This window comes from Bubalus bubalis, chromosome 16, assembly GCF_019923935.1.
Source record: "Bubalus bubalis isolate 160015118507 breed Murrah chromosome 16, NDDB_SH_1, whole genome shotgun sequence".
NCBI classification, from domain to species: Eukaryota; Metazoa; Chordata; class Mammalia; order Artiodactyla; family Bovidae; genus Bubalus; species Bubalus bubalis.
In genome coordinates this window covers 65,247,716-65,267,927 of record NC_059172.1, presented here as the reverse complement: position 1 = coordinate 65,267,927, position 20,212 = coordinate 65,247,716, and the positions used below count along the sequence as shown (strand labels likewise).

The 20,212-nt window shown below is 38.9% G+C and overlaps 1 protein-coding gene across 1 annotated transcript in view; it reads right to left on the bottom strand.

Annotated features, from left to right (window-relative positions):
• Positions 1-1,413: 1,413 nt before the first annotated feature.
• The window catches only part of RDX (radixin), a 107,288-nt gene continuing 88,489 nt past the window's right edge, over positions 1,414-20,212 (bottom strand). Inside the window, exons 14-15 of the mRNA XM_025266921.1 lie at positions 7,135-7,232; positions 1,414-2,010 (exon numbers count right to left, since the gene is read on the bottom strand). Of these exons, the coding sequence (XP_025122706.1) occupies positions 7,166-7,232 (67 nt within the window). The 3' untranslated portion in view covers positions 1,414-2,010; positions 7,135-7,165. The remainder of the gene's footprint in view (positions 2,011-7,134; positions 7,233-20,212) is intronic.

Here is a 20,212-nt window from a genome sequence, read left to right as displayed (position 1 = left end):
TTCAACTCCCAGCTGCCCACCTGTGCCTCCCCCATGACCAAAGGAAGCTAACTCCCTTCCTAACCCAAAGATCAGAAAGGGTTTTAGACATTTAGTCCAAATGTCTCATTTTCTGGCAGACGCATCCGAGGCCCAGGGCACTGTAGGGACCCATCCAGGGTCTTCACCATGACCCATGCCTAGGTTTGACACCCACAGGCTGAAAATCCGCAACCCTCCCCACCTCCACGAACAAGCTTGTGAGCAGCTGGTTATGTGGCATTATCTATAGTTGTGTTTCTCTCTTATCGCACTGTAACAGAGGCAACTGATCATTCATCCTGTCTCTTTTCTGGTATTTCCCCCATATCAACAGTCACAGCCAGACCGATCTGTGTGTGGAAAGATCCGTCTGATGGTAGCACATGGGAATTGGCTGCAGTAGCAGCAGCCCACGCTGCGCCTTTCCCTGTTGACCTCAAGCCTCAGGGCCTCCGATGGATCTATTAAAAGGTGAAAGTAAGCACATACCCGGCTGTTTGGATTGCTACCTGATCAGTGGTTCAAAGGCCCCAACCAGGTGATTTCCTCAAGTGTTTCAGTCTGCATTGTTTTAACACAGAACAGCAGTCTCTCAAGTGCTGCCTGAGAACCCCGGCCACAGGATCCCAGCTCCGGGCTGCACTGCACCCCCAGGCCTTAAGGCCGAATGCTTCTACACCACCTGCCGCTTGTCATCAAGGAGCGGCCTGGGAAACCGCAGTGTGATAAGAAACCACACAAAGTATGTGATTATCTTTCAAGTTATAAAAAATGCCTGATAAAGCAAAGACTTCAAATAAACTATGAGACCAGTCTGGGAACAAATATTTCTTGAAGTTGACAAACGGCATAACAAAAAAGTTGTTTCCTATGTGCTCCCTTTGGAAAGGCACAGTTTCTAAAACAAGCAGACTTACTTAGTGCCCTTGGAAAACCTCAGGGACAGATTCAATATCATGCTGGCATATTTTGTGTGGTTTTTCTGAAAGTCTTTAAGAGGTAATTCTGTGCCTGACCGGTGAGCACCTGTCATATAATTGAAGCACAATACATTCTTCAAGGATGTAAGAGTGGCTATTGAAAAAGCCGACTCCTGTTGCAACCTGTCACCCAATCCTCTACGCTTCAGTCCTCAGACATTCAAGCCACTTTGCAGTGTCAGGAATAGTGCCACCTAGTAAATTAATAATGTGGCTTCACGTCCCAGCTCTGCCCTCAGCCTTCTTTCTCAAACACTGGCTGACTCCAAGCTAACACTCTGTGAAATCGGAGAAGACGAGAAGCTGAGACACGGCAGGCAAGCCCGCTGGCCAGTAGGGCAGTTCCTCGAAAATGTGGTAGTCACTGCCCACCATCAGTGTGCAGAATCAAGCAGAAACTAGTGCCCCAGGCTGATGTTAGAATATATTTATTGCTACATTTATGTACAGTTATACAAACAGCCAGGAATGAAAGAGAGTGTTGCAACAATTTTTCCAGATTCCACAGATGTGTGCCAGGAAACAGAGCTATATACCACTGAGTCTGCTCTCGGTTCAAAGCCAAAAATGTCACATTTTTTTAATGGAAAGTTCTTGGAAATCCTCTCAGCTTATCCCTCCTTACAAGCTAGTCATGCAGAAAAAAGTGGGTTCTCAGAAGCCTACGCCTTCAGGCATCTGTTGTGAGGATGGAGCCTTGAAGACAGGATGCTGGCTTAGGACTTTCGGGTGCAGTGCAGAGCTCGCCTGTCCTGGCCCAGCTCTCTAAGCTCTGTCCTTAGGAAAGACAATCGAGAAGGGTGAGGAGAGAGACAGAACAGCAAGAAAAGGGAAGCCAACAGTCGACAGGTGTGGAAAAAACCACCAACAAGAGCCCTGACTGAGGGAACATTTGTCCATTGGGCTCCAGCTGAGATTCTGGACTTTGGGGGAGAAAGATGTTCAAATCATCAGGCATGTCTTGGTATGACCTTATCCTAAAACTCGCCATGTGTCAGATGCCAGGGACCTGCATGAAGACACAGAAAGTGAACAGGAAAATTAGGCAACAGAGAAGAAAACACAACTTTTATTTATCACCGTAATACAGTTGAAAAGGGCACCACCCTGAACACCTTTCCGGTGACACGTAGCCAAGACTGAGTTTACTACTGAATTATGAAGGGGGATGGAATGCCACAAAGGAAACACAATAATGTACACATTGCAACAAAACAAAGGTGGTTCCACAGACTCTACACTCTAACCTCCGCCTTGCTAGAATTACTTTTTGGTTCTCAGAAGGAATCTAACATGATAGATCTTGCAGTGTTCAGATCCAGAATCTTGATGCAGATACGAGATCATGGTATAAACAAACTCCCCTTCACGTCACAGTCTGATAAGCCTTTGTATGTGAATCACAAGAGAAGTAGCTGAGCCGCCCGTGAGACAGGTGTGCCCAAAGGATCAGTCACTTTATTTTCACCAGTTCTGTCTTACCCACCTCAGGCCACTCCCCCTCCCCCACCACCAGGGGCCCAGGAAAGGTCATCAGATCAGGTCTAACCCAGCCTCCTGAACCAAAATCAGCCTAGCACCTCAGAGAAATGACAAGTCCTAAAGGTTGAGAACTGGAGAAGGAAATGGCAACCCACTTGTGTTCTTGCCTGGAGAATCCCAGGGACGGGGGAGCCTGGTGGGCTGCCGTCTATGGGGTCGCATAGAGTCGGACACGACTGAAGTGACTTAGCAGCAAAGGTTGAGAACAAGAAGCCTGTTGGTCTGAATGCACCAGACATCCAGAGGCCTCTGGGGCTGATTCATGACTCAGCCTGGCACCCGAGGCTGTAGGTGTTCTATCCCTGACGACACCTGCCAGCTATAGTTCGTTGGTCCATGGCTATCCATGTCACGTCTAATTCCTCGCCATCATAATCCCTCAGGACCACTCAATCACAAGGAAGAGGCTAAGGATTCTGATAGAGAAATCCACAGGACCAGAAACCTGTCAGAAGTCCCTGTCTTTTTCCTTGGGTCAATAACACTATAATCAGCTAAGGAGGGGCCCAGCTGTTCTTCTGAGGTGGGCAACTGTGTGACTTTTCAAGCTGAAGGATGTGCTGATTGCCAACTCCCTTGATCCTTTAATAAATCTGCCTGTGGACAATTCAAAATGTCTGTCATTTGATCAGACTTTTCTGGTGAGTCATGCAGAAACTTTCTTGTCCTATATCTGATGGCAATAGCAGAGTTAAACTCACTCAAAGGATTCACTCTAAAAAGCAAAAACGTTAATGAGTGAATATCAATGAGGAAAAATTGCAAAACATCAGGCAAATTTCAATTGGAAGGATTTTGCTGGTGGTGGTGTTCAGTCACTCAGTTGCGTCCGACTCTTTGCGACCCCATGGACTGCAGCATGGCAGACTTCCTTGTCCTTCACCATCTCCTGGAGCTTGTTTGAACTCATGTCCATTGAGTCAGTGATGCTCTCTAACCATCTCATCCTCTGTCGTGCCCTTTTCCTGCCTTCAATCTTTTCCAGCATCACAGTCTTTCCTAATAAGTCAGCTTTTCGCATCAGGTGGCCAAAGTATTGAAGCTTCAGCTTTAGCATCAGTCCTTCCAATGAATATTCAGGGTTGATTTCCGTTAGGATTGACTAGTTTGATCTCCTTACAGTCCAAGGGACTTTCAAGAGTCTTCTCCAACACCACAGTTAAAAAGCATCAATTCTTTGGCACTCAGCCTTCCTTATGGTCCAACTCTCAATATCCACATATGACTACTGGAAAAACCATAGCTTTGACTAGACAGACCTTTGTCAGCAAAGTAATGTCTCTGCTTTTTAATATGCTCTCTAGGTCTGTCATACCTTTTTTCCCAAAGAGCAAGCGTCTTTTAATTTCATGGCTGCAATCACCAACCCCAGTGATTTTGGAACCCAAGAAAATAAAGTCTTTCACTGTTTCCATTGTCTCCCCATCTATTTGCCATGAAGTGATGGGACAGGATGCCATGATCTTAGTTTTTTTAATGTTGAGTTTTAAGCCAGCTTTTTCACTCTCCTCTTTCACCTTCATTTAGAAGCTCTTTAGTTCCTCTTCACTTTCTACACTGTAAGGGTCATGTCACCTGCTTATCTGAGGTTGGCATTTCTCCCTGCAATCTTGATTCCAGCTGTGCTTCAGGCCCAGCATTTCACATGATGTACTCTGCATAGAAGTTAAATAAGCAGGGCAACAATAGACAGCCTTGACATACTCCTTTCCCAATTTTGAACCAGTCCATTGTTCCATGTCTGGTTCTAACTGTTGCTTCTTGACCTGTGTTCAGGTTTTGCAGGAGGCAAGTAAGGTGGTCTGGTATTCCCATCTCTTTAAGAATTTTCCAGTTTGTTGTGATCCACAGTCAAAGGCTTTACCTTAGTCAATGAAGCAGAAGTACATGTTTTTCTGGAATTTGTTTGCTTTTTCTATGATCCAACAAATGTTGTTAATTTGATCTCCGGTTCCTCTGCCTTTTCTAAATCCAGCTTGAACATCTGCAAGTTCTCAGTTCACATACTGTTGAAGCCTGGCTTGGAGAATTTGAGCATTACTTTGCTAGCATGTGATATGACTGCAATTGTGTGGCAGTTTGAATATTTTTTGGCATTGGCCTTCTTTGGGATTGGACTGAAAACTGACCTTTTCCAGTTCTGTGGCCACTGCTGAGTTTTCCAAATTCGCTGGCATAATGAATGCAGCACTTTCACAGCATCATCTTTTAGGATTTGAAATAGCTCAACTGGATTTCCATCACCTTTGCTAGCTTTGTTTGTAGTAATGCCTCCTAAAGCCCACCTGAGTTTGCACTCCAGGATTTTTGGCTCTAGGTGAGTGATCACATCATCGTGGTTATCTGGGTCATTAATATTTTTTGTATAGTTCGTCTTGTATTCTTGCCACATCTTCTTAATATCCTCTGCTTCTGTTAGGTCCACATAGCTTCTGTCCTTTATCAAGCCCATCTTTGCATGAAATGTTCCCTTGGTATCTCTAATTTTCTTGAAGAGATCTCTAGTCTTTCCCATTCTATTGTTTTCCTCTATTTCTTTGCATTGTTCACTGAGGAAGGCTTTCTTATCTCTCCTTGCTATTCTTTGGAACTCTGCATTCAGGTGGGTATATCTTTCCTTTTCTCCCTTGCCTTGCATGTCTCTTATTTTTCAGCTATCTGTGCTTCTCAAGACAACCATTTTACCTTTTTGCATTTCTTTTTCTTGGTGATGGTTTTGATCGCTGCTTCTTGTACAGTGTCACAAACCTCTGCCCATAATTCTTCAGGCGCTCTATCAGATCTAATCCCTTGAATCTATTTCTCACTTCCACTGTATAACTGTAATGGATTTGATTTAGGTCATACCTGAATGGCCTAGTGGTTTTCCCTACTTTCTTCAATTTAAGCCTGGATTTTGCAATAAGGAGTTCATGATCTGAGCCACAGTCAGCTCCCAGTCTTGTTTTTGCTTACTGTATAGAGCTTCTCCATCTTTCACTGCAAAGAATATAATCAATCTGATTTCAGTATTGAACATCTGGTGATATCCATGTGTGGAGTCATCTGTTGTGTTGCTGGAAGAGGGTGTTTGCTATGACCAGTGTGTTCTCTTGGCAAAACTCTGTTAGCTTTTTCCTTGCTTCATTTTGTACTCCAAGGCCAAACTTGCCTGTTATTCCAGGTATCTCTTGACTTCCTACTTTCCAAAATGGAAGTTACTTACATAAATGCCTGCATTGGAATTAATGGTTTAAAGATGAATAGCTAAGAACAGTATTATTTGTGGCAATCTGGATTGTTTAGAACATGTTTTAACCAAGGATTTTAGCTCAAGTATCAGGAATAAGATTAGATTCTATGGAGTCACAAACAGCTACATGCCTTTCAAATCAAGCCCTTCGAGTGGATTTCAAAACAATGAAAATATTTTGGGGATGTCATGGAATGTCAGAGATTCAGTGAATGACCTTAAACTCAATTCATAGCAATCCAGAAGTCAAGGTAATTAAAAAGAATGAAATAATGCCATTTGCAGCAACATGGATGGAACTAGAGGTATCGTACCAAGCAAAACAGATTAGAAAGACAAATACCATATGACGTCACTTACATTTGAAATCTAAATCTGACACAGATCTATGAAACAGAAACAGACTCACAGACATAGAGAACACACTTGCGACTGCCAAAGGGGAGTAAGAGTTGGGAAGGGAAGTATTGGGAGTTTGGGATTAGAAAATTAATAAATATCAAGGCCAAACAAGCAAATCATTTCTAAAAATTATCCAGGCTAAGTGAAAATATATCACCATTTGTTTAATGTCACATGAAAAGAATCTAAAAAGTAACAGTTATTCCACGTCTTAAAGTATTGTCTCAAATATATTCTCACTGAGTTTTGTGTGTAGAATTTGGGGAGGTTTAAACAGCAAGTTGGGGAGACTCAAATGTACCATTCAAGATCTATAAGGTAAACTTGTATTGCTGTAGTTTTATTTAGAAATAGGATGAGTCGAAACATAACTTTGAAACAATTTCTTGTGGTAATCACGTTGATCAATGATTTTTAAATATTTCCAAATTGCGATCAACGCACAATACTAATCTGGTCTACGAACCAATTCTGGAATTCTTTTACTTAATACATAGGTATGACACTTCATTTTAAAGTATATCTGAACATTTTTTCAAAAAAAAAAAAAAATCCTTCCAGCAGCACACAAGTACCATATGTGTGAGCTGGCACAGTGTTACTCTACATCAAGAAGGTTCTTTCACAAAGTAAGAGAATAGTCTAAAGTAGCATGTCTAATCACCTCACGAAGATTACTGCTAAAATCTCACTGTAGTAAACTCTGTCTGACCTCAATGTTCTTGATTGGCAAAGAGCTAAGAGAGGCAAACAGCTGAGAAAGAATCTAGAGTGGGTGAGATTAGGTGCTGCACAGGGAGGGCTGGTTCTGGGTCAACTCTTTTGACTGGCATTTCACGAGACTAAAAGCTCGGGGCTGTGGATGCACAGCTTCAGGTTTTAGGGGGTCCTGCCAGCACTTCTGAAGTGGCGAGGGTGTGGCAGGTCTACTGGGAATCTGTTACCAGTTGTACTTACCCAGTGAGGGAAAGAGCCTTCTTCCTAACTGTTACATTTGCTTTATACTGCTTTGGCAAGAACGCATCTGGAACAATGCATACAGTTTGGGTCCCCACCTTTTAAAAGAGACATAGAAAGGTTAGAAAGCATTTCAGCAAAAGAATACAGAAGGAAGCCAACGCTGTAGTACAGAAGCCAGAAGCACCCTTGTCCCCTGCATTCTGTAGAGCCCTCTAGGTAATCAAATTGCCAAAGCAATCTCTTTCCTAATCTTTAACCTCTAACTTTTCTTTTGTGGCATATACATATAAATAAGTTTCATTAACCTGATAAAGGTCATCTACCAAAACAGCAAATATATGTCATGGCAAATGTTAGAAGGATCTTTTTGAATCTCCACAATTATTACAATGCGAAAATAAGAATAATGTTAAATCTCCTTTTTAAAGAGATGCTAGGATTCTCATAGTTGCAGCCTTTCCGCACAAACTAGTCTTAGTCTTATGACCAGGGAGAGTGGAAAATATTGTTTACCGTATTTTCTATGCTTGAGGGTTAAGCAATTGGAAACGCAGTTACTGATAATCTCTATCTTATAGGTGGGTTATTTATCAAAAGGGCAGCTGTGGTGGGCTGTTTCCCATGGAAACCATGTTATGGATGACTAGTTTGGTTTCCAAGCAGTTTAATGCATCCGTCTTTGTAGTAAAATACAGTAGAAGTCTCAAAACTTGGATAAAGGAACACAGAAACAATGAAACAAAGGAGTTTTACAATTTATTCTTTATAGTGAACTTTGATGTTAAATGGGCAGAATTAATTAGAGGGTGATTAACTAGTATTTGAAATTTAAGAACACTTTACAGAAAATTTTAAGTATTTTCAAAGACTTTGAAGGTTAGCAGAGCTGGCACTTGATTGTACCAAACGTCAGTCTACAATGTATTGCTGTATATTTCCCCCTAGTAACCAGCACTGTTCTCATCATTCTTAACAATGAGGTAGATTTATAGTACCCATAAAGGAACAAAATAGGAGAGAAGGAAAAGGAAGGAAAAGAGAATGATTTTCTTGAGTATACTGAAAAAATTTTTCGTAAGAGCAAGAGAAAGGAGGATTGGAGAGTAAAGTGAATAAATATTATGGTATAAGAAAGAAAATAAAAATAAATGAGGGGTTACAGTTATAACAGAGAAAACCATGCATGCAGTTGGCCTGAGGTGAAGAAGAGTATCAGAAATGTTGAAAGTTCGCCAGCAGGTGGCACCATAAAATTAAAAGCCTTCTAAGAAAAACCGGCAACTCGTGATGGGGATGGAGGCTGTGAGTGCGAGACACACACACATCAGCAAGGCATATATTCACAATACAGGTGACTCTGTTCATGGAGTGCCAAGCCACAGGTTAGGACGTAAATCATACTAAGTATCCTGAGGATGAAATTTGGTTTAATACTAGAAAAATCTACTAATTCAATATGCTAACAAATAAGCACACACACATATTATCTCAAAATACAAAGAAATTGCATTTGACAAATTTTAAGTATCCTTTTTATTTAAGAAAAACTCTTGGCAAAATAGGCATATACATATAAAGAAGTTTCATTAACCTGATAAAGGTCATCTACCAAAACAGCAAATATATGTCATGGCAAATGTTAGAAGGATCTTTTAAAATCAGAAATGAGGTTCTACATTGTATCAAAAGCTTTAGTCAAATCAAGTTGGTAGATAAGGAAAAGAAGTTATATGGATTGAGAAGACGGACTGAGAACGGTATTAACTGCAGAAGAGGCCTATTTATGCAGAAAGCCCAAAAGGCTTCAGAAATTATGAGAAATAGTAAGAATTGAGCAAGAATCTTAAATATAAGATCAGCAAACAAAAATCAACTTCATTTTTATATACCAGCCACAAATAGTTTTAAAATATAACTACTAAAAAGATGGTAAAAATAAGATGCTTAAGATGCTTAATAATAAGTCTAACAAAAGAAATTGGTGATCTTAATGGAAAATTTAAACTTTACTGAAAAGTATTAAGGAAGACATAAATAAATCCAGAGATATTACATATTCATGACTAGGAATACTTAAGTATTGAACAGATGTAATTTTTTCCAAATTAATCTATTAATGTATTTCCAACAAAAAGGTTTTTTCCCTATGGTACTTAAACTAATTCTAAAATTTATGTAGAACAATAAGAAAGGGTCAAAACTAGTCAGAACTACCAAAACAAGGTGGAAAAACTTTTAAAGAAAACAGGCCAAAAAGGCTATTTCAAAGGAGACATGAAAGGTCCATAAATTTAAGAAAAATTCTGAACTATATTAGTAATCAAGAAAATGCAAACTAAAAGCACATTTTAAACCTTTCAAACTGGCAAAAAGTTTGTGATAGCAAGTGTGCTCAAGTCACTGTGGATATACTCTTCCTTTGAAACACAAGTTGATGCTGACACAGAAAAGCTGAACTGATCAATTCCCCCCCATAGGTGCAGATACTGTTGCTTACATTACTAGGAAACATGTTCAAGAAGATTTCAGGCTATGCTGTTTGTAAAATAAAAAATACTAGAAACAATCCAAGTGGGCATCAAGAGAGTAGAAAAATTGTAGTGCATTCATGAGACAGACACTTTCAGAGCAGTGAAAATGAATGAACCACAGCTATGTTCATCAAAACAGGTGTGGGTGTGAGTGTGTGTGACAGTGTGTGTGTGTGTGTGTGTGTAATCAAAATTAGGTCAAGTCCCTATGCATGCAAAAGAAGACATACTGTAGTTACAAACAGTTAAAAAAAAAAAAAAAAAGGGTGATGTGATAGGGGAGGAATACCGAATGCCAAAGCGACTGGCAATGTACTGTTTTAAAACCTGATGCCTGAGTATCTATTATATATATATTTACTAAGAAAATGTACTGTATATAATAATGTATTTCTTTGTTCATTTTTCTCCTAGGCACATTCCTTTCCCTAACCCTGTTGAAAGCACTCTCTCATTTGTATGTGTTTAAAACTTTTAGAAATCGATGGAGGAAAAATACTATAATAGAGAGTTATAAATTTGGTTCCAATTATCTTTGATCTTTTAATCATTAGAATTTGAAGGTCTCAAGCCCTCTAGGTAGAGAAGTCAATAGCTACTCTGAGGACACTGAGTAAAAGAAGCAACTGTGTTAGTCTCACAGGGGTGCACATCCTCATTCTAAATAAGTGATTCTCAAAGTATGGTCCCAGAACAGCAGCATCAGCCTCCTGGATAAAGATCCAAGTTCTTGGGCCCGACATAGACTTGCTGGATCAGAAACTTTGGGAGGGAAGAGCCCTGCAAATCGGCATTTTAACTAAGTCTTCAGATGATTCTGATGTACCCAGTTTGAGAATCCCTGCTGGAAAATTTTCAAATTTATAAGGAAATCTCTTCATTATTACAAAATAAAACCCCTCTACCATGAAATAAACAATCTAGACAGCTGAGAAAGCTGCATCACTGGCCCTTGGAAGAATCTAATGGTTTTTAAAATCCTTTAATTCAGAGGTCAGCAAACTATGGCTCAAGGACCATTCAGCTCATCTATTTTTTTTTGTTGTTGAGACCATGATTTAAAAGTCAAAAGAAGATGATTTCATGACACATAAAATTATAAGAAAGTCAGATTTCAGTGTCTGTGAATAAAGTTTTACTGGAAGGTAGCCAGGCTCCTTCACTCACATCACCTATGGCTGCTCTCGTGCCAGAACAGCGGGGCTGTGAGATGCGACAGAAACTGTCTGGCACGCGAAGTTGAAAATATTTAATATCTGGACCTGAAAATATTTAATATCTTTACAGAAAAAGTTTGATGACTCCTACTTTTTTCAGTAATTACAGTCTACTAACCTCAAAGCAAAATATAATCCTAGTGATTTTTCTCCGAAAAGTACAATTTTCCTTTTAATTCCACAGGCAAAAATCTAGTAGTTTAGAAGAATTCTTAGGAAAGTTAAATCAGATCCATTTTTTATCGACAAGGTAAAGCAAATAATCCACACAGAGCATCTGAAGAATGTTTTTAATTATGCTACTTTCTCTGTCTTCTATTATTTTAATAAGTGACCAAAAAAAAAAAAAAAACCAGCTGGGGAATTTTAATGAAATATTCCATCACGTTTAGCTCTGGAAATTAGCTTAGAAATCTCCATAGCCATTTCCTCAGGTGGCTCACTTAAAGTGTGAACTTGTCTCAAGGCTGCAGAGACTTGTTTCTCAGGCCTCCCTCTGCAGCCGCCTTCCTCCGTGGCTCCTCTTTGGCTGAAACTCTCTAGGCAATCTGATCCTCAGTCTCTTGAATTTTTTTCTAGACCAAGTTCACTTCTTATTACTGAAGTCCTGCTCACCAAATTCCAGAAATACATTTTATTTAACATCTATTAACTAGCTGAAACGGCCGGTTTCTAGCCATAACCATCTTCATCTCAAATTTTATTTTCCACTAGATTTCTAAGATCCCTTGAGCACAGACCCATTTGATTTTGAGAGCTTTAACACTCAATAAAAATAAAAGGATGTTTTCTTACCCTCACAAGAATAAATCACATATTTCAACTTAAAATCTTTAAGCTATACTCACCTTTTCTTGAAAATGAGAGCACTAAACTCTTCACAGGTTGGCATTACTAGCCCACATGAGAAGTGGAATAAGTCTGATCTCCAATTTGATGGAGTTTGGTCTCCAGGTCAGTGTTACTCTGTATTCAGTATAATATTTAGAGCATTCTTCTTTGCCCTCTAATTCACTCACTTTAAGTTATGCAGACAGGAAAATCCTCCAAAGGGCAGTCATGTGAAAATGTCTCGATTGGAAACTTAACCTTTTATATTTTTAAAAAGCACGGGGAGGGAGACTTTCAATTCAAAGAAACCCATACCCAAGGCACACTCTGACATTATAGTGGCCTCTGGGCAAGTTTTGTGTGTGTTAGTCACTCAGTCTTGTCTGACTCTTTGGGACCCCATGGACTGTAGCTCACCAGGCTCCCCTGTCCATGGAATTCTCCAGGCAAGAATACTGGAGTGGGTTGCCATTCCCTTCTCCAGGGGATCTTCCCAACCCAGGGATCAAACCTGGGTCTCCCGCGGGTTCTTTACTGTCTGAACCACCAGGGAAGCAGGTTACTGAAGTCTGAAATGGGATAGTGCACCTACCTTCAAGGACGCCTGCAGCATTTATGGTATCCTTGTACAGATTAGGAAAGGGTGTCTGTCCCACCAGGCATATGGTCCCAAGGTGCATGCTTGTCTGGCACACACTAAATTTGCACGTCTGTCCCTCCACTTCTGACCTGTGCTTCTGTGGGCTCCTTGAGTTCTGGCTCCTTTCCAACCTCATCTCACAGATAACTCTCCCTCAGGCTCACTTAGCTCTGGACATACTGCCCTCTTTCCTGTTCCTTGAACCAGTTGAAGCCCTTTCTTGCCTCACGTTCTTTGCACATGCTTTTCTCTCCCCTTGGAATGCTTTAAAGCAAAGCTTATAAAGCAGTGTCCAGTGGGCCACTTTTGGAGAACAGACACATTGGTTGGCTTGCAAAATGTTTTCTAAATGTTTTGAAATAAATGACATGTAAACTTTAGGAGATTTCACATAAAATTACACTTCTACTTGAATGTTTAAAGCATTGTTCTTTGGACACTTTTTTAAAAAGGTGTCTGCTGGCTTATCCTGGAGAGTCAGAAGGCGCAGCAGCACTGAGGGTTGCTTTGAGGAGCTGAGCCCTCTCTGAAGAGCGTGGGTTCCCCGTCAGGCCCAGTGTGCTCCTTTGACACTTCCGGCCATTTACATTTGCTGTCTTGATTTACTTTAAAATCTTTTTTTATATGCAACTTCCTCTCAGAGACTTCTTCCGACCTTCCTACCCTAATTATCATATTTTCCCCAACTCACTCCCTTGTTTCTTTCAAAATATTAATATAGATCTATTGCTTTCATAGGTCAAAGATGGCTGAACATCGTCCATTTTTCATGATTCAATCTAATACAATTTACAACTTTTAAATTACTCTGCGTGTGTGTTTCATGTTTTACCATACAAAGTAAGCCCATTGATAAGGATCTAGTCTTTTTCACTATTATATTCTCGGTGACTAGTATGTACATAGTACCTGGAAGGTACCAGGCACTAAAATATTCGGGTGACTAAATGCCAAGGGCTCCTCCACAGAAGTTCCTTAGTAGCTCCAGAACAAACATAAAAGCCATCTTAACCTGTCCTCAGGTCCCTAGAAGTAACCCAAGTGAACTTTCCTAACCCACAGCCCAAGACAGTTCTACTGTCTAGCCCCTCAACTCTACAGCTGGCTTTAGTCCCAGACTTCATCAGCCTCTGCTTATATAGCTGATGCCCCTGGTTTTAGTATTGGAAATTACTCTTATGGTACAATTTTTTCCTTAACCCATGTGTAAACCAGCCTTGAGAATACCACTGGACATCCACATTCCATGGAGTCACAGTCGGACAGAGATTAGTGACTGAACAAACAGGTAGTTCCAGCACAGCCCTTGTCTGGAGGTTTTTGTACATATAACTCCTGCTATCTGGATGGCCCTCCTAGCTTTGCCTCTCACCCCCAACTACCGACTAACTCATCCTGAAAGACTTGGCTTAGGAATCATCTCCTCCAGGGAGCCTTCCACCAAGATTAGATCCCTTCTAAGCTCCCAGAATTCATCCACCCCATTCATTTAACAAAAAAACACAAACATATATATTGAAATATAAAAATATACGCATAGTACATTGGATAGTAAGTGCTACATAAAGTAGTTAAAAGACATAGGTAGGGAATATTGGGGCAAAGTGCAATTTTAAATAGGGTGGTGAAGGGAAGGCCACACTGAGGTGACATTGAAGCAAAATCCTGGACGTGGTAAGAAGTGCATCGTAAAAATATCTGGGGAAAAAGTCATTCTAGACTGAGGTAAACAGGAGCACTGGCTAGTTTAGAAGATAACACTGAAGCCAGATGACCTCAACTCAGTGAGAACAGGGGAAATCAGCAGACAAGGTAAGAGTGACAAGCGATCAGATCTTGGGCTCTAAATGGCCACTGAGAGGGATATAGCTTTCACTGAGATGGAAAAGGTCTGGGGGTTATTCCGGCATAAGTGACAGGATCTGACTTACCTTTCCAAGGCTACTGTCTTCATAGACTGTAGAAGAGCAAGAGAGGACTCCAGAAAGCCCATCAGAAGGCGCCAACAACACTACAAGCAATCCTGGTCTGTGGGATGGGCTGACAGCTGTGGAGGATGTATGAATGGTTATTTTTTAAATGTATTATTGAATGTTGGGGCCAACAGGTTCGTGATTAGATTGGGTGTGGATTAAGAGAGGAAAAGAAGAATAGCATTACAGTCAAGGTTTGGGCCAGACCCACTGAAAGAAGGATCTGGGAAGTGGAAGGCTGACGCAGTAATGAGTGGGCGGGGGGAGGAGGAGGAAGACCTCAAATTTGGTTTGATGTAACAAGTTTGAGATGCCTATTAGATATCAAAGTGGAAATATCAGGTAAATAGACACACACATCTGGAGTACAAGGGAGAGGGTTTTGGCTCGAGATTTGTTTTTAGCATACAGATGATATCTCAAGCAACAACACTGCATGAGGTCACTAAGACAGCCAAGTACTGTAGACAGGGCAGGCCTGGGCCCTGCTACACTCCAACATTCAGAGGTTGAGGTTCCCTAAACCTCACTTGTTCAAACACACACATTATTTTCTAGCAGTAGACCACAAATTCTTCATGCTCAGGACAAACTGTCTATTTTATCTCTACAGACATAGTACAGGGCCTGGCACACACTCAATAAACATATGCTGAGCAATATGAATGAATATGCTGGGTCGGACAAAACTAAGCGACTGAACTGAACTGAACCTTCTAAAGAGAATCACAAAGTCCTTAAAAGGCAAACAGAAGACAGAAAAAATAGAACCCACAGGACTGAGGGAGGTACAAATACTAATACAACACTGAGAGATGAACAAAAAATATTATGAAAAACAAAAATGACATAATAAATGCCTTTAAAACACCAGGCTGTAAACAAAATATTCCATGTATATTATTACAGTCAATGCTCAGTGGTACTCCCATTTAACAGATGGAGAAACTGAGGCTCAAAATGGCTGAGTGGCTTCTGAATGTCACATATCTAGAAAGTGGCCAGACCATAATACAAACCCTAATGAAATTTACTACATTGTGCTGCTTCACATCTATTTCAGACACTCTTGAAGTGCCAAGCAGACTGCCTGTTTATCTAACCTGATCTGGACTGATAACATCTGGATCTATGTATCTATTGTAAAAAACAAAACTGCTGCTGAAAAAGTAAGAGAATCTGGGAAAGGATCCTGAACCCCTAGAAAGGGGATAACCATGGGCTAGGAAGTCTGTATGTTGACTTGACTAAACATTTCTGAGCATGCCTAAAACCTATGCAAAAAACAGAACTCAGCAGCTGCAAGAGCAATAGAAAGATGTCAACTGCTACAGATTGAGGACCTAGACTTCATGAGCCTCTCTGGTACATTAGCTTCGAATTTACTGTGACTCTAAGGGAACAGGAAGAGAGGCAGACTGCAAACCACTAACATCAGTGTTTCTTCTAATTAACATGAAATATCATTAGCACTTCAAAACTAATCTAGGTTGTATCCCCCCAAAATATTTGGGGTTCAAGAAAATCACTTAACCAAAAGTCTCTAGGTACAAGAGCAATATTTAACCTGAAAAGTAAAGTCTGAAATCAAAGGACATTTTCCTAAGGTCAGAAAAGAAGATCACATAAATAGTAGGATGAATTAAGTTGATCTACCGCCTTAAAAACCAAAGAAAACTTTGATATTCTATAAAGTACTTTTGCCTCTGCTTGGTGTCATGGTCAAGTGCTTCGTTTGCAATTATCTGACCTTGCCATTTTTCATTTTAATAAAAGTAAGCAAATGAAAACTCTACACTGAGGAAATGGTGGCACTCGAAGGAAATTAAAAACCAAAAAGCTACCAAAGTACCTTTAGGAAATCCTACCCTACTGATTTGCTTCTTTTTCCTTTAAATAACATTTTCTGATTATAAAATTTGAAGAAGTCAGAGGAGTTTTATATACTGACAGATCTTTTACCCTTTAGCCCTCAAAAGTGAAAAGACCATTACAGCCATCTCATCTTTTAAACTGAAATACAGAAATCCAATTTATGAAAAGGAAAAGTGTCTACTTTTCTTATAAAGATGCTTCTATAAGCACATATTACTATTTACATTTTTAAAACGTAAAAAGTGCACCTACATCATTTGAGTAAACCAAAAATCTCCTTTAAGAATATAATATCTAAATCTTATATAAACTTACCTCATCCACACTGACTATGACACAATATCTTAAACAGGATAAAATGCAAGCAGTGTTTGTACAAGAATACATGGCAGTACTGTTTATAAAGCCAAGTATTAGTAAAACTATAAATGTTCATAAGTTAAGGGGCATCCACATAATTAAATACTGTGGTAGTTTTGTACTTCTATGTAATGATTTCCAAATTACACCATTCAGTGAAAGAAGTGCAAACTATGTATACAGAATGCTACACCTCATGTAAACTAGTATATAACATATCCACACTTCTGTATGGATAGGTAATTTCCAGGAGGCATAAGTTGGAAAAAAATACTGGGTTGGCCAAAAGTTCATTCGGGTTTTTCCATAACATCTCATGGAAAAATCTGAACTTTCTGGCCAACCCAATAGTTAACTTTGGGGAGAGCTGCAAGACTAGAGGACAGAGGGAAGTAAGCTTAACTTTTCTGTATTACCTTATTTCTACCTACTGACTTCAGTTTCATGGTTACATATGAAAATTAAATTTTTTTAATTTTAATGATTTAACCAAGTTCTTTAAAAAATGACACTTAGTCATAAAGTAAAGTATGGCCTAAAGTACCTTTACAAAGGCAACTTCAAAACGTGATAATAAAGACAATGAAAAATGTATGCCTTAAAAAAAGAAAAATGTATGTCTTTAATAGCTATAACTAAATAGCTACTTCCCTAGTTTTTAAAATTTTCTTTACGCATAGCTCAAAATTCTTTTAATAAAAAAGAGAGAGAATCTGGCAATAATTATTTTAATGATTAAAATAATCTCCAAAAAAAGTAACCAAAAGAGAAAAAATCCTTCAATACTCCAGTTTTCTGAAGCTTAGCTGTGATACAAACTGTTGCTATATATGGATATTTACAAAAATCAACACAAACAATTAACCAGTGTTTGAGAAGGAAATTCTACCTGTACTGTTTGGGGTAATGGATATCCTGATATTTACTTAAAGTAAAAAAATTATTTATAGTAAAAAAAAAAAATGGTAAACTTAGTGGAAGGTTAAATAATTAATTAGCAAAAGGGCTATAAGAAAGCTGAATATTAAATTATATTTCAATACTGGCTATTCTAACATAAACCATTATTATTCAGTAAACTTTTAACTGATATTAAAGAAAATGCAATTATTTAGTGGCAGAGAATCAATATTAGGATGCCTACTCAGTGATTAATTTATAACCCTGATGCTCCGCAGGAGCTTGAATTTTACAAATGAAGTAAAATTTTCCCAGTCTCATTAATCAAGTCATTATCATGTTTCTTTGTATACTGATCATAATAACCTCTCATTTTAACTCCTGAACATTTTATCTCAACTTTCCTTCTGATTTTTTTACTACTTTACTTTCAATACATTAATTTGAGTTCATGTCTCAAGTGCCTAACTAGTTTCCTTGACACATTCACAGGGTCAAATCTGTCTCATAACTCTACCGGGGCTTTGCATAAATAGCAACTGCTCTGCGAATCACTGGAAGAATGACTGCCTCTATGAATGCATACACATGTATGTATTAATCTTATTACTTAATGGAAGAAAATCCATGCCTCCTGGTTTCCCATTCATCTTTCCTTTCACAATACCATTAAACTGAAAACCTCTTAAAATTTCAAATGCCTAAGAACACATAATGGCTCAAAAATAGGTAGTGGGGAACATTTTCCTACTTCTGTACATCACATCAGTAATCTAGAGAAGACATACTGGCTTCCAGTCTTCCTAATGCTTGAGAATATTCAAAAAATGTTAAGGCCAACAATCTGCTCTAAAAATGAAATTGCTTTTCCAATGGATGTATCTTCTATACATTTTGATAAAAAGCCTTTGGATACAGCCTATGCCCCCCCACCTCAATTCATTATATTCTTAAAACATCAAGTATACTGAAATGTAATGTGGCCCAGCACATTAAACTGTAAATGATATACACGGTTAGGTTCTGGGTTCTAATTCAGGTTTTCTACTGTTTGGTACTCTAGTTTTTACACAATGAAGGTATTCACAATGTATTTTAAGAATACAAATAAACTGCTAAATAAAAGCGATTTGATTTTGCCCCCAATCAACAAATATTTTTCAACATTTTTAGTTTTTAAATTTTTTAGAAAATTAATCAAAGTGAAAGTCCTAAGAAACTAAAATGTGTGATCATGTAGTACATTTGCAAATTACTAATGAAATAATTTAAAAGAAAGCAAATATATTCATCAGATTATGATTTCCTTTTACATATATTTTGTCTTGATAAGAAGTACTCTTAAAACACAAATTAAAAAGCTTCAAACATCTACATTTAATCTATATACCAGTGATAAATCAACATATTTTAAAGTTAGTGGGAGGGAAAACCATCCATCTGTAACTCAGATTACCAAAAGAGCATACACTTATATTCAGAATTCTACGGCCTAAAAATTGAGAAGTATATTAAAATTGTCTGGGGAAAATAAGCAAAAATAAGAGGAAGAAAACAAACATATAATTTGGGCATAAGCACATGAATCAAAAAAAAAAAAAGAAAGCTAAGTTGATGAGCATAATCAGATTCTCAACTTTAAAAAACCTTCAGAAATTTCCAAATTAATTTGTTCAAAGTTGTCACAGCCAGTGAAGAATTATGTATGTATATTGAGATAATCTGGAGAAGGCAATGGCACCCCACTCCAGTACTCTTGCCTGGAAAATCCCATGGACGGAGGAGCCTGGTTGGCTGCAGTCCATGGGGTCGCTGTGAGTCGGACACGACTGAGCGACTTCACTTTCACGTATTGGAGAAGGAAATGGCAACCCACTCCAGTGTTCTTGCCTGGAGAATCCCAGGGACGGGGGAGTCTGGTGGGCTGCTGTCTATGGGGTCACACAGAGTCGGACATGACTGAAGTGACTTAGCATAGCATAGCATAGCATAGCATAGCATTGAGATAATCAATGTTCATTGAGTTGTGTTTCAATATATATACTCCCTTCATAATTATCTGAAAGAACTTTTTCCTGGACCCCTTAAAACTTAGTTTTTCAACTATAAACAATTCTTAATAATTCAAAACTACATGGATGTTAACATTTGGTCAACACATGCCAATGAAACAGTAAGTCTGGAATCTAAACGTCTGTATCTGATCCCAGTGAAGTGCTCCAAAACAGACATTCTGATTTGGAACTATGAAATCACTTATAAAACAAGAGCGTAACAGAGTACGACGACCTGCCTGTAATGAGAACTCAGAATCTAGTCTATTTGTTCTTGGGTGTTCTTAGTTTCCAGCTCTTTTTTTGTCCCACTAAAGAACCCATTCTTAAAAGCTCACGGATAAAATGGATGTCTTAACTGTCCTCAAAAGATGTTATTTGGAAAACAAGCGGAAGGAAAAATATTACCACATATAGCAAACATGAGAGCAAATTACATCTAAATGTTTGCTTTAAACACTCAGAAGGTAGTAATACCATTTCCATGACCACAGCCTTTCTGCAGGCTAATTACACTATAGCTCTTTCTAGTCCACTGTACAAAGCAGCATGAATTTTCCTTTGGAGCAAAGTTCAGTTATTATTCCCTTCTGTAAGTGCATTCCCAAAGGGACCAGATGTCTTCAAATCAAACTAAACCACCTCAGCGAAGGATTAAAGCCCCCTTTAATTCCTGACTCAACCTTCCATATCT